Here is a 12,930-nt window from a genome sequence, read left to right on the forward strand (position 1 = left end):
AAGAAATCAGGAAGGACAGATGGTGGTGGATTTTGCCAAGAGAATGGAAATGGCTGTAGTCAACACTTATTTCCAAAATAGAGAGGAACATAAAGTGATAGGAGTGGAGGAAGGAGTACGCAGGTACACATTCTGTGTAGAAGAGGAAACCTGAGGGAGATTGGAGAGTGTAAGTTTGTGGCAGGGGAGAGCGTGGCCAGACAGCATCCGATGGTTGTGTGTAGAATGGAGATGGAAGGAGTACTTTGAGGAGTTAATGAATGAAGAGAATGAAAGAGAAAGAAGAGTAGAGGTCATAGAAACTGTGGATCTGGAAGTGGGGAAGATTAGTGAGGGTGAAGTCCAGAAAGCTCTGAAAAGAATGAAGAAGGGGAAGGCAGTAGGTCCTGATGACCAGTGGAGGTTTGGAAATGTCTTAGAGAGATGGCAGTGAGGTTTTTGACTCAAATGTTTAATGGCATATTTGAGGGTGAGAAAATGACTGAGCAATGGAGAAGAAGTGTGCTGGTGGCCATTTTTAAGAACAAGGGTGATGTACAGAGTTGTAGCAACTACAGGGGAATTAAGTTGATGAGTCACACAATGAAGATCTAGGAGAGAGTTGTGGAAGTTAGACTTTGACGAGAGGTGACTATCTGTGAGCAGCAGTATGGTTTCATGCCAAGAAAGAGCACCACAGGTGCCATCTTTGCTTTGAGGATGCTGATGGAGAAGTACAGAGAGGTTCAGAAAGAACTCCATTGTGTTTTTGTGGATTTACAAAGTAGAAAAAACATCTGACAGAGTGCCAAGGGAGGAGGTGTAGTATTGCATGAGGAAATCTGGAGTGGCAGAGAAGTATGTTAGACTGGTACAGGACATGTATGAGGACAGCAGGACATGTATGAGGACAGCAGGACATGTATGAGGACAGCAGGACAGTGGTGAGATGTGCTGTAGGGGTGACAAATAGCTTCAAGGTGGAGGTGAGAGTGCATCAAGGATCAGCTCTGAGCCCCTTCTTGTTTGCTCTGGTGATGGACCGACTAACAGATGAGGTCAGGCAGGAATCACGTGGACGATGATGTTTGCAGATGACGTTGTGATCTATGGTGAGACCAGGGAACAGGTGGAAGAGAACTTGGAGAGGTGGAGGTATGCACTTGAAAGAAGTTGAATGAAAGTCAGTCGTAGTAAGACAGAGTCCATGTGTGTGAACAAGAGGGAGGAGGTGGAACAGTGAGGCTACAAGGAGCAGAGGTCACAAAGGTGCAGGACTTCAAGGACTTGGGGTTCACTGTCCAGGAACATGGGGAGTGTGGTAAAGAGGTGAAGAAGAGTCCAGGCACGATGGTGTGGATGGAGAAAAGTTTCAGGAGTGATTTGTGACTAAAGGGTGTCAGCAAAGGTCAAATGAAAAGTTTACAAGACAGTGGTGAGACCAGCTCTGTTGTATGGCCTGGAGATAGAGACATGGACAAAAAGACAGGAGACAGAACTGGAAGTAGCAGAAATGAAGATGTTGAGGTTCTCCTTAGGAGAGACAAGGATGGAGAAGATTAGGAATGAGATCATCAGAGGTACAGCACAGGTTGAACAACTGGGAGAAAGTTAGAGAGGACATACTGAGATGGTTTGGACATGTCCAGAGGAGGGACAGCGGTTTGGACATGTCCAGAGGAGGGACAGTGGTTTGGACATGTCCAGAGGAGGGACAGTGGTTTGGACATGTCCAGAGGAGGGACAGTGGGTATATTGGTAGACGGATGTTAGAAATGCAGCTGCCAGGAAAAAGACCAAGAGGAGTTAGATGCAGTTAGAGAGGACATGGAAGTAGTTGGAGTGAAGACAGAGGATGCAGAGGACAGAGTGAGATGGAGGAGGATGACTCACTGTGGAGACCCCTGAAGAGCAAAAAGCCGAAAGAAGAAGAATTGGAAGTATCTGAAAAGGCTAAATCTAGCTCAAAAACGCTAAAAAGTAGCTGAAATAGCATAAAAAGGTGAAAGGAGCATAACAAGCTGAAATTAGCATGAATAATTTATTTACGTGGAAAGTAGCAGAAATTACCACAAAAAAACTTGAATTTATCTGAAAACATCTGAAATTAGCTAAAAATACAACCAAGAAAGTAGCAGAAAATGTAGAACAAGCTTAAATTAGCAGAAGAAAGCAAAAAGAACATGCTTGCTGAAGAAGCAGAAATGAGCATAAATAAGTGGAAATTATCTGAAAAATGCTAAAATTTGATTAAAAAATAGCTGAAAAGTAGCTAAAAAAAGCAGAAAAGAAGCTGAAATTACAAGAAGGAATTGGAGAGAGTACATTTTTGCTGAATTAGGCTGAAAAAAGTAATTGAGTACAAAAATTATGGAATTAGCTGAAAATGCTTAAATTAGCACAAAACAGCTAGATAGTAGATTAAAAAGCTGAAACTTGCAGAAGTCAGCTGAAAGGAGCATAACAAGCTGAAATGAGCCGAAAGAAATTAGAAGAAGCACAAAAATGTTTTATTTAGCAGAAAGAACCTGAAAGGAGCACAAAACAGCTGAAATTAGCTGAAAGTAGCTGAAAAAAGTTTAAATTTGCAGAAAGAAGCAGAAAGAAGCTGAAGCAGAACAAAATGTGAAAGGAGCAGTAAAAGGTTGTAAACACATCTAAAGATATGAAGGATGTAAAATGAGCTCAATTCATTTTCTATGAGAAAAAATGGAAGAAAAGGCTAAATATTCCAAATAGCTAAAGTTGCACCCAAACCAAAAGTCATAGCAGGATTCTCCTGAAAGAGCTGAATGTTTTGATTTATGATTTGCTGAAACAGCTGCAAACTGCGGGAGGAGAATCATGCTGAAAAACACACTGAAGAAAAACGGATCATCATAGTGTGAATGCTTCATAAATATTCACACAATTAGAACATTCAGAGTTTTATCTCTTACAAATACACCTGAGTCAATTTATAAATAAACTTGTTTTAAGTTTTAATGTCTGTCCCTTTTACTTTAGGATTTTTAAGCTGTTTTCTTGTTGATTTTTCCCTCCATAAATGTGCTGTTGATCTCTGATAATATACTGAAACTCATCAACAAACAGAAGAAGAACGGGGTATTGATCCAGCGGTGTTTGCTCGGCGTGATTTCACCTACAAAAGACACAAATATGAGGTTGATCCGTCGCTCACCTGTTTATGTTCAGGGGACCTGCTGCCCGCGGATGGTGTTTTGGTCCAAGGCAACGATCTGAAGATCGACGAGAGCTCCCTGACAGGAGAATCTGACCACGTACGCAAATCTGTGGACAAAGACCCCATGCTGCTCTCAGGTTTGGCTTCAAATTTTTAATTTGAGGTTTCTAAGCAAAATGTTACAACGGGATGAAGCTCTGTCAACATCGCTCTGCAAAATATTGTTTCCACTTTGTGTTAATTCCACTCGACTAAGTCAGGTTTGTTTCCAAAAGTGAGCAGAACTTTCTAAAGATGCGTAATAAGAACACAACAAATGTCTGAAGGATTTGACAGTATTAAGTCTGGTGATTTCCAGAGTTGATCTTCATGACTCTCACTAATTAACGGCTGTAAACTGGTGTGTTTGGGTGTTCAGGTACTCATGTGATGGAGGGCTCAGGCAGGATGCTGGTGACGGCTGTAGGAGTCAACTCCCAGACGGGCATCATCTTCACTCTGCTCGGTGCAGGAGACATGGAGGAGGACGGGAAAGAGAAGAAAGGTAAGTGACTGGACAGAAGAGACGCCATATTTACAGTTTTGTTTTAACCAACAACCCGAAAGAGTTTCAGAACTTTTTGCAAACCAGTTGACACATTTTATAATTCTCTTCTTTAGTTCAGCTCCTTTCTGTAGGCCCAAAATAGTTTGGAGTGCATGTTAATGACTGAAACTGTTCATACCGTCTTTTCTGTGGAAAATTCATGAGACACAAAATAACCATGAAGTCAAAATATTCTCACAGAAACACAAAATGACAAAAAAACTGAAGAACAAAAGATTTTGACTCGCTCATTCAGGAATGAATGTTGGTGCCGAACCACAATCACAAGAGAAGCTCCTTCGTTTAACATTTTTTGATACATATTTAGAATTATGACACTTCTTTTTTGACCTTATCCTTTTATATTTTTCATTCTGTCATACGGACAAACAGATTAAATTTTATTTAATTCAATTGTAAAGACGCAGCAATTCTGATTTTATAGGTCGATACAAATTTCTGATTTTTATACAGCTCTAACCTGCCAATACAGATTTATCTCATAAAACTCTAGTTAACAGATTTATAAGTAAGGAATAGCAAAGATTATATTTTTTGTATTGATCAGTTCAATCCTGCAGCAGTATAGATGCTGGGGTTCAATTTGTGTCCAAAATTATAGATTGGTTAAAATGTTGGGTGACAGAAGATATGTAAAAAAAAAAATGCAACAAAATGACAATGAAGAGAAACAAAAACGAAATGCAAATCAAATACTGTACACTAAAACACAAGACTACCTGCAGTTGACATAAAATACGCAAATACCCAAAAAAGTTCTCAGTTGGATGCCAACAGCCAGTTATGAGGATATATCAATAAGTGACGAAAAACAGCCACTAAATAACAATATCACAAAAGACCAAACAGATCCACCTCAACAGATTTCAGCTCCAGCTTTGGTGGCCATCTTGGAATTTTTTAAAAATCAGTATTTATTGGGCATTGCTCTCAGCTACCACCACACCGAAGTTCAGCTCAATATCTCAGAATGACTGAGCTATAGTCAATTTTGAGTTTTCTGAGGTAGCTGTGGCAGCCATCTTGATCCTAAATGGCTCCAAAAGTTAATCAGTGTTTTGTTCAGAGCTCTCTCCACTCGAGGTCATGTGACCTCACTGTGGCAGTTAGCTGTTCAGAGTTCTGTCTGGTTTTTTCAGTGAGAGAAAAGGCTTCTTTGTTTGCAAATTACGTTGCCATGGTAACTCAAAACGCCAGTCAAAGTAATAGCACATATCATGGCGCGAGCCGGTCGTTTTGATGTAACATTTGTGGGGGTAAACGTTACGGTTCGAGCCGCATTAAAGTTAACAGAAGAGTTAAACCCTTTTCAGGTGGATAATAGTAGGTGGCTGCCTTGCTGCCTTTCAAGAAGGTTGCTGAACTGAATCCCGGCTGGGGCAGCATTCTGGGTGGAGTTAGCTAAAACGTGCATGTTAGGCTGATTGGTAACTCTAAATTGTCCCTAGGTGTGAGTGAGAGAGTGAATGGTTGTTTGTCTCGTTTGTCTCTATGTGTCCCTGTGATGGACTGGAGACCTGTCCAGGGTGTACCCCGCCCCTCGCACAGTGATTGCTGGACATGGGCACCGGCGACCCCCGTGACCCAAAATGGAAGAAGCGGGTAAAAGATAATGGCTGGATGTATGGATATATATTTATATTTCTTTCTTTATTTCACTTTGAAAGTCTCATTTCTGTGTTGAGGGAGGGGGTTAGATTGTTGAATCTGGGCCCAGAAGCTTGTTGTTGTAACCTGTCCACACATCGCAGCGTGATGGTGGAGTCGCTCAGGTGCTTCACTGATTTCAGATAAAAGCTTGGACAGGAAGCACACCAGTTCAAACTCATAGATAGTTTAACCTACATCCTCTCCCCGTTTTTCTTCTTTCCCACTCGTCTCATATTCTCATGGCCCCCTCCCCTCATTTCTCTGCTTATCCACACCTCTTACATCTTGTTTACCCCGCCACTCTGCCCTCTTTGCACTCCTCTGTTTCTCCATCCCTCCCTTAATCTGAGAGAAAGAGAGGCTGCAGATTCAATCAATTATTGAAAGAGCAGTGGGGTGGGGGGACGAGGAGTGGGGGAGAGATTCAGGAAAGCACATTGGTTGGTCAATGCACGAAGCATTAGTCTATTCTCAAATCTGTTTTGGAAGCGTGCTGCCGTCAGACAACAGGCTGCACATACTTTCAGAAGCACTTAAGGTTAACATCATTAGCAGCTTCCACTGCTGCTTTCACTTCTGTGCGGGAATGCGTGTGGTGTCGTTAGCATCTTGAAAATGAGCAAACGTCATCCTGGAACGCAGTAATGGATGGCGACCGATTGGCTGATGATGGTTATTTTATGAAAGAATCACACTTATCACTTCTTGTCCTCATTTTGCACTCGCAGAAATCTCTGTGAGCTGAATCGTTCAAGCAGTCGTGGACTGGAGCGAATAAATTATTCATTACGCCTCTACAAATATCATAACATGCTAGCTCCTCCTCGAGCAATGTGTGTTTTCTGTTTTACTTCCCTCATTTTTGCTGTTCTTATCCACAGTGATGTAATTTCACGTTCAATCTTTCATTTTTGCTGTCATCTCAGCAGACATACAATTACTTTGTTTTATTTTTCTTCCTTTTTTTTACCCCTTTTTGCCAAATTCCCACCCAAAACCTTTCTTTCTCACACAAACAGAGGACAGTACTCAGTTGCTCATCTCTTCAGATGCCAGTAACAGCACAGTCACCAATGGTATGTGAGCATAAAGTTATCTGCCCCATTCTTTCCCTCAGTCAGTGAATGGACCCCACAGTGACAGTAACTGATGATGGAAAAATGTCTTTCAGTTTTTGACCCGCTGTAAGACAATGACTATACTTTTGTTTTTTCCCATTTAGTTTTGCTTATTTGTGATTTTCCATTCGTTCAGTTGTGTGGCTGTCCCAACATCAGAAATTTGGTTTGCTAACAGCAGTCGCCGTACGTCTGTTTAACTTGCCTTTCTTCGATTTTGTCAGGAAAACAGGCTGATGGAGCCGTGGAGAACAATCAGAACAAAGGTAACCCAGATTTAACCTACAAACTGAGACGATGTCCTACATTTCACTGGCTCTGTTTTGTAACATTTTTACATTTTTATATACATAAGCTAGCTTATATACATTCTAATTTTATTAATTATTTTTACTTAATCAGCCCTTACTGTTATATAACAATATCTACAACAATGCTAAGTGCAGATGCTTGCCCTCTCTGGTCATGGCTCCCATTCCTCCAGTGAATCACAACGTCACATGACCATGCGCCCTCTAGTCATCTCTGATTCCTACTAGTCAGACATCACTTTAAATATTGCAGTATTACTGTGGCCATCTACCAAAAGAAAAATGTTTTGTTTGAGTAGCATGAATAGAATAATAATAAATATAGAACTCCCTATTGGAGAATCAAACACCGTCTGCCACGTGAAAGGCAGAGATTCTCACCTCCATACTAATGTGAAGATGGAATGAATTACATTTCACTGGAAACCAGTTATTCATTCTAGTTCTAAGCCTCCAGTTTTGAGATGTGTTCCTGATGTGTTAGGGGTACAATGGACCAAACCATTGTTTGGCTGATGGGGTGGGACATAATTTTTCAGAGGCATTATTTTGCCAAAATAAATGGTATTAAGTTTTTTTTTTCTTTTTTACATTGCTTAACAGTTAAAAGTTTCTCCAAAAGATTTATTGGGGTGTACAATCTTTGTTTTTTTCCCCGGGACTTCTGCCTGTGGTTGTAGTTACATGGTTGAAGGCATGGTCTTTCATTTACAAGGGTATTGGTTATTCTTACTTCTTTAAAGATTTATTTAGACTTACCTTTCAGCATCAACTTTATACTCTTACACTTTTTTTGGTTAGAATTCGATCATCCTGCTGTTAAACTCTGTTTAGATGAGCATTACTCAAAAATCAAGTGCGGCGTTAAAGGCAATGTATTTAAACACGTTTTCATGTGTTTCTTCCAGCCAAGAAGCAGGATGGGGGTGTTGCCATGGAGATGCAACCTCTGAAGAGCGCAGAAGGAGGTGAGGTGGAGGACAGAGAGAAGAAGAAGACCAGCGTTCCAAAGAAAGAGAAGAGTGTGTTGCAGGGCAAGCTCACCAAACTGGCAGTTCAAATTGGCAAAGCAGGTACGTCAACCCGTAAAGAGATAGATCGTTGTTTTTGTGTGAAATAGTCATGAGTATTCAGAATTTTACTGTACCTGCAGCTCCACTCAGTTTGGAAAAACAGGGCGCAACTCTCAAAGAGGCGTCAACGAAACTTGAGACACACATGCACACTCAAAAAGCTAACTGTGTCTTTAAACTAGTTGGGTTTCAGACACTTTTATCACTAATTTAAAAAGCTCTCGTGCAAAAAGACAAGCAAAGTTTATCAACTTTAAACAAGACATGTACGCAGTGATGCTTTATATAGTTGAATGCAATCACACTTCGTTGGAGATTATCTAGTGCAGTAAAGGAATATTTGTTTGGTATGCTTTGCGGTTTCATGGGTTTTATAGCACCAGACATCTTGAGTAAGATCAAAATGCCAATTTTTGAGCATTCAGTCATAATTAGCATAATGCAAATGAAGCCCATGTTTTTTACAACACAAACACGAGAGACAAACGTTTGTTGTTGTTCTCCTCACAGGCTTGGTGATGTCGGCCATCACCGTCATCATTCTTATGCTGTACTTCGTCATCAACACGTTTGTCGTTAAAGGTCTGTGCGAACGAAACGGTTCACAAAATAATATTTTATTGTTTATTTAGCTTCAACATGGAGTCTGCTGTGTGTTGCAGGTCGCACATGGTTACCAGAGTGCACTCCAATATATATCCAGTATTTCGTCAAGTTTTTCATCATTGGAGTCACTGTGCTGGTGGTGGCGGTACCGGAAGGCCTGCCTCTTGCCGTCACTATTTCTTTGGCCTATTCTGTCAAGGTAAACCCAACTATGTCTGCACAAATCAACTGAACCACTTTACTCCCTTACTGTTTTATGTGTCTCATCATCTCAGCAGCATTAATCCAGATTATTCACTCAAAAATCACAACCAACAAAGCACAATCTTTTGTTTAATCCAGGCAAAACAATTCCATAAATTCTGCAGTTTTACTACTTTTCAAAATTTATTGTACTGATGGATCCTATTGTTTGTGACAAGCCGCACCTTAAGGAAGTTAAAAATATACATAGTTTTTTCACATGACCCTCCTAAAACAGTTTGTATTATGGTATGGGGCTGTCCACCTGTCTGTCTGTGGACAATTTTTTGTCTGAGCTCTAAGTTGACAGCTTGCCAAGTTGTCTAAATTGACAAAAACAAGCTGACAACATAAAAATGTGAAACAGCACAGTTGAACACATCATGGGTCATGGGTGATCCATGTTGATTTCAAGGACAAGAGGTCAAAGGTGAAGGTCACAAGTGACCCCTTTGTTAAAACTTTGTCTCTGCTCCAGCTTGACACCCCAGTAACAGAGAAATTTCAAACCCTTTGTCTCCTAGATTGTCCCTTTCCATCTATGAGACAGTCCATGGTAAATTGTCCATAGTGGACAACTGGATGTCTAGTAAATGTATTCAGACTATGGCTTCACATTAGATCTTATTTGTATTAAGACCACCTCCACCAAATAAACCTTCAGTCGTTCTGGTTCTGGTCTGATCATAAATGGTTTGGTGATTTCCAGGCATTCAGAGTTAAACTAGATCTGATTGTGAAAAGAAACCCAGTTTTAATTTCAGTTTCTTTAATATGCATCAATTAAAATTCCCAAGCATTTTTAAGAGTCCACAAACTCAACAGGAAAACATGCATGGATGAGATAGGAGGAAAAACAGCTGGCACCAACTTTCTGTTTGAAAACAACATCCCTTTGGTTTTTATCAGCATTTAGCACCAGTTTGAGATGGAGTAAGTCAGACTGGATGATGTCAAATGCAGACTGTAGAAGCTGGAAAACCTTGGCAACTGTGTTAGCCCAACCATAAACAATTGTATTGTCAGCACGTAGATGCAAAGAGGCATCAGGCATGTTTTGACCTACATTACTTGCATGACACAAAACAGTCAGAGGCTGGGAAAGGAGAACGGAGTCTCCAAGCCCTGACATTACATAAACTGAAAAAAGTGTAGGTCCTAAAGCTGAGCCTTGTGGCATACCATTAGTGACTGCTACATGGCTAGACAAAGTACCATTGTGTTGAATACATTGCCTCCAGCCTGATCGATAGATCAAAAACCAGCCAACAGTGGGATGTGAGAAACCAATATCTGAAAGAATATGACGTATGATGTCATGATCTACAGTGTCAAAGGCTTTGGCCAGATCTAAGTAAAGTGCAGCACAGTAATCCTTAGCATCCAATGCTTCAACAACATCATTAAAAACCTTTAGCGAATCAATCGTTGTGCTATGTTGGTTCCTGAAGCCAGATCGGTAGGAAGACAAAATGTTAAAAGAATCCAAATACTTCTTGACTTGAGTGTTTATCAGTTTTTCTAAAACCTTAGCTAAAATACAGAGTTTGGAAATTGGTAAATAATTGTTCAGTATAGTGGGGTCTCCTCCCTTCAATAATGGCAGCACAAAACTGTTTCCAAGCATCTGGGACAGTATCAATCAACCTTTATTTATACAGGTAAATCCCATTGAGCCTCGAGGACTCATTTACAAGAGAGACCTGATTTCAACAAAGAAAGATGACAACAATGGACAACAGCAACAACAATAAGCAGTTATAAAAACTCATACTACAGTTTTTTTTTGTTTTTTTTTTTAACAAATAGGATGGCTAAAAGGAAAAAGGTAACAAAACAAAAAAACAGCTAGATTCCAAGACAAATGTAGAAAACTAAAAACAGGAACATGTCAGCATTGGACCCTGCCAGGAGTCCAACAGATTCTTAAAGCCACTTAGAGAGGTCAAGGTCGAGAGCTTCAAATCTTTTTGTAAGATATTCCAGGAAACAGGAGCGGAGTAGGAGAAGAGAAGAAGAAGTATTATTTTGTATGGACAGATTAAACATTTATGACACTGGTTCAGCTATAACTTGTGCAGCTAGACTTAAGAAATAAGGAGGAATGTCGTCAGGACCTACAGATTTTATAGAATCTAGACCTTTAAACTTTTATTTACCTCACTGACTATTTATTTACTGTTTCTTTTTACACTTTATATTTTTGCTATTGTTGGGTGTAACTGGGAACCTGAGTACATAGTTTTGTTCCACCTCATCTACCACATGTGATGTGAATGACAATAAACTCGACTTGAACTTGAACTTGAACTTGACTTGACAGAGAAAGGAGAAAATGAGAAGGTTTGAGTTACGGAGTTGTGACTTCAGGTTTGTCGTGTGAGGGAATTAATGCTCTGGATTTTGATTACTTTGATCATTTACTGACAGGTGCATTACGGACCATTAGTGATACTCTGTTCAGGCTAGTAGGAGAATGGAAATAAGTTAGACGTGAATATGTTGAAATATTTTGAAGTTTTTCTATAATTTTTGCTCAGCTAATTATACAACACAAATAGACAAGGCAGTTAATTGCAGAGTTAGTTTTAACATCAAACATCATCCAGTCTTCTGAAAACAATACAAAAAAGATTGTATCTTATTTACATTGAAGTAAAATGCTTACACATTGTAAATATTGTTTAAGGTTTAAAAAGGTGGATGTATTTTCTCATAAAAACAAAAATGCTTTTGTTGTTTCTTTGGCTGCTTTAAATAAATTAGATAACTTAATTTTTTATCCTTCCATTAGCTGCCGTCTTGAAAAGTGCAGCATCAAAATCCATCTGCTTTTACAACAATTAAATTTAAATTAAAGGCAAAGGAAGTTCATTCATGTTTTATTAATCTTAGATAAAAGCCATTCATATACATAAAACCAGTAATTCAGGAAGAGGAGAACAAATAGAAACCCAGTCTAGATACAGAAAGAAGAGTATTTTTTATTTTTTTAACTTCTTGTTCAAACTGGGTCTACTTTAAATATTTTCTGCAAGTTTAATCCACCAAGAGCTTTGGTGGATCAACTCTTTTCCTCCCAATGCAAATGGATTATCAAAAGGCTGAAACTGTATTTTCTCAGCTTCATAGTCGACAAATTACTGTGACCTCAGCATTAAATCTGTTCTGTTTTAAATAAATACACAACAGATACTCTTCCCCTCAGCACGTAGCTGTAGGAGAGCCAGGGATGCTGCCTTCAGACTGGTGTGACCGCATGGTCCTAGTGCCTGACATTTGTTCAAACTGCTGTCATACAGACAATTTAAAGTGGTGGTGATATTTTCAGCAATAATTTACCCAGACAGCATTAGACAGGTTGTTTTTATCAGTGAGAAATCTTGTGATAATTTTTTAATTCTTGCAAGATCTCATTACATTCCTAGCCTAAAATATTTTTGCCTTTCTGGTGCCAAACCAGAAAAAGTACAAACAGTAAAACCCTAAAACATCAGCTCACAACACGTCTATTTAACTAAAAAAATTAAAAAGACACCATTAAAATCCTAAACTTAAAATAATACAATGTTAAAACTGAACTTTTCATCACGTTTTTTGATTTCTTCATGTGTCTGATATATACAACATAAATTTGCTAGTTCATGTTATAATGATGAGAAAATAAAGAGAGCTCCACAGATCATGTTGTGCTGTTTTTCTTGTGAAAAATTTAACTTTTTACTGACTCTGCCTGAGAGATAAGGCTTCCAGTTTGTCCAGTATGGTTGAATCAAGTGGGGAGAAATTACCAAAATACAAAATAACACTTAAATAGAAAATTTAAATCATTTGATTTAGAAGGATCTTATACAAAAATAGCGTACATAAAGTTATCCTTTTACGATATAAGTAAAATAATTCCTCCCAGAAGTTTTCGTTCTCCATTTATCCAAATTTCTACATTCACCCATACTCTCTATCCATCATCCTGGACCCATCCACCTTCTTCACATGTTCTCTGCTCTTCCTCTATGTCTCATTCTCAGAAAATGATGAAGGACAACAACCTCGTACGTCATCTGGATGCGTGTGAGACGATGGGCAATGCCACGGCCATCTGCTCTGACAAGACCGGCACCCTCACCACCAACCGCATGACTGTGGTGCAGACCTTCAT

The 12,930-nt window shown here is 39.4% G+C and overlaps 1 protein-coding gene across 1 annotated transcript in view; it reads left to right on the forward strand.

Moving 5' to 3' along the window:
* atp2b3b (ATPase plasma membrane Ca2+ transporting 3b) overlaps positions 1 to 12,930 on the forward strand; it is a 67,805-nt gene that overhangs the window by 20,650 nt on the left and 34,225 nt on the right. Inside the window, exons 5-12 of the mRNA XM_037685052.1 lie at positions 3,175 to 3,300; positions 3,582 to 3,707; positions 6,440 to 6,496; positions 6,763 to 6,804; positions 7,758 to 7,922; positions 8,433 to 8,504; positions 8,585 to 8,727; positions 12,800 to 12,930. Of these exons, the coding sequence (XP_037540980.1) occupies positions 3,175 to 3,300; positions 3,582 to 3,707; positions 6,440 to 6,496; positions 6,763 to 6,804; positions 7,758 to 7,922; positions 8,433 to 8,504; positions 8,585 to 8,727; positions 12,800 to 12,930 (862 nt within the window). The remainder of the gene's footprint in view (positions 1 to 3,174; positions 3,301 to 3,581; positions 3,708 to 6,439; positions 6,497 to 6,762; positions 6,805 to 7,757; positions 7,923 to 8,432; positions 8,505 to 8,584; positions 8,728 to 12,799) is intronic.

The sequence above is a fragment of the Nematolebias whitei genome, chromosome 11 (genome assembly GCF_014905685.2).
Source record: "Nematolebias whitei isolate Nwh7 chromosome 11, NemWhi1, whole genome shotgun sequence".
NCBI classification, from domain to species: Eukaryota; Metazoa; Chordata; class Actinopteri; order Cyprinodontiformes; family Rivulidae; genus Nematolebias; species Nematolebias whitei.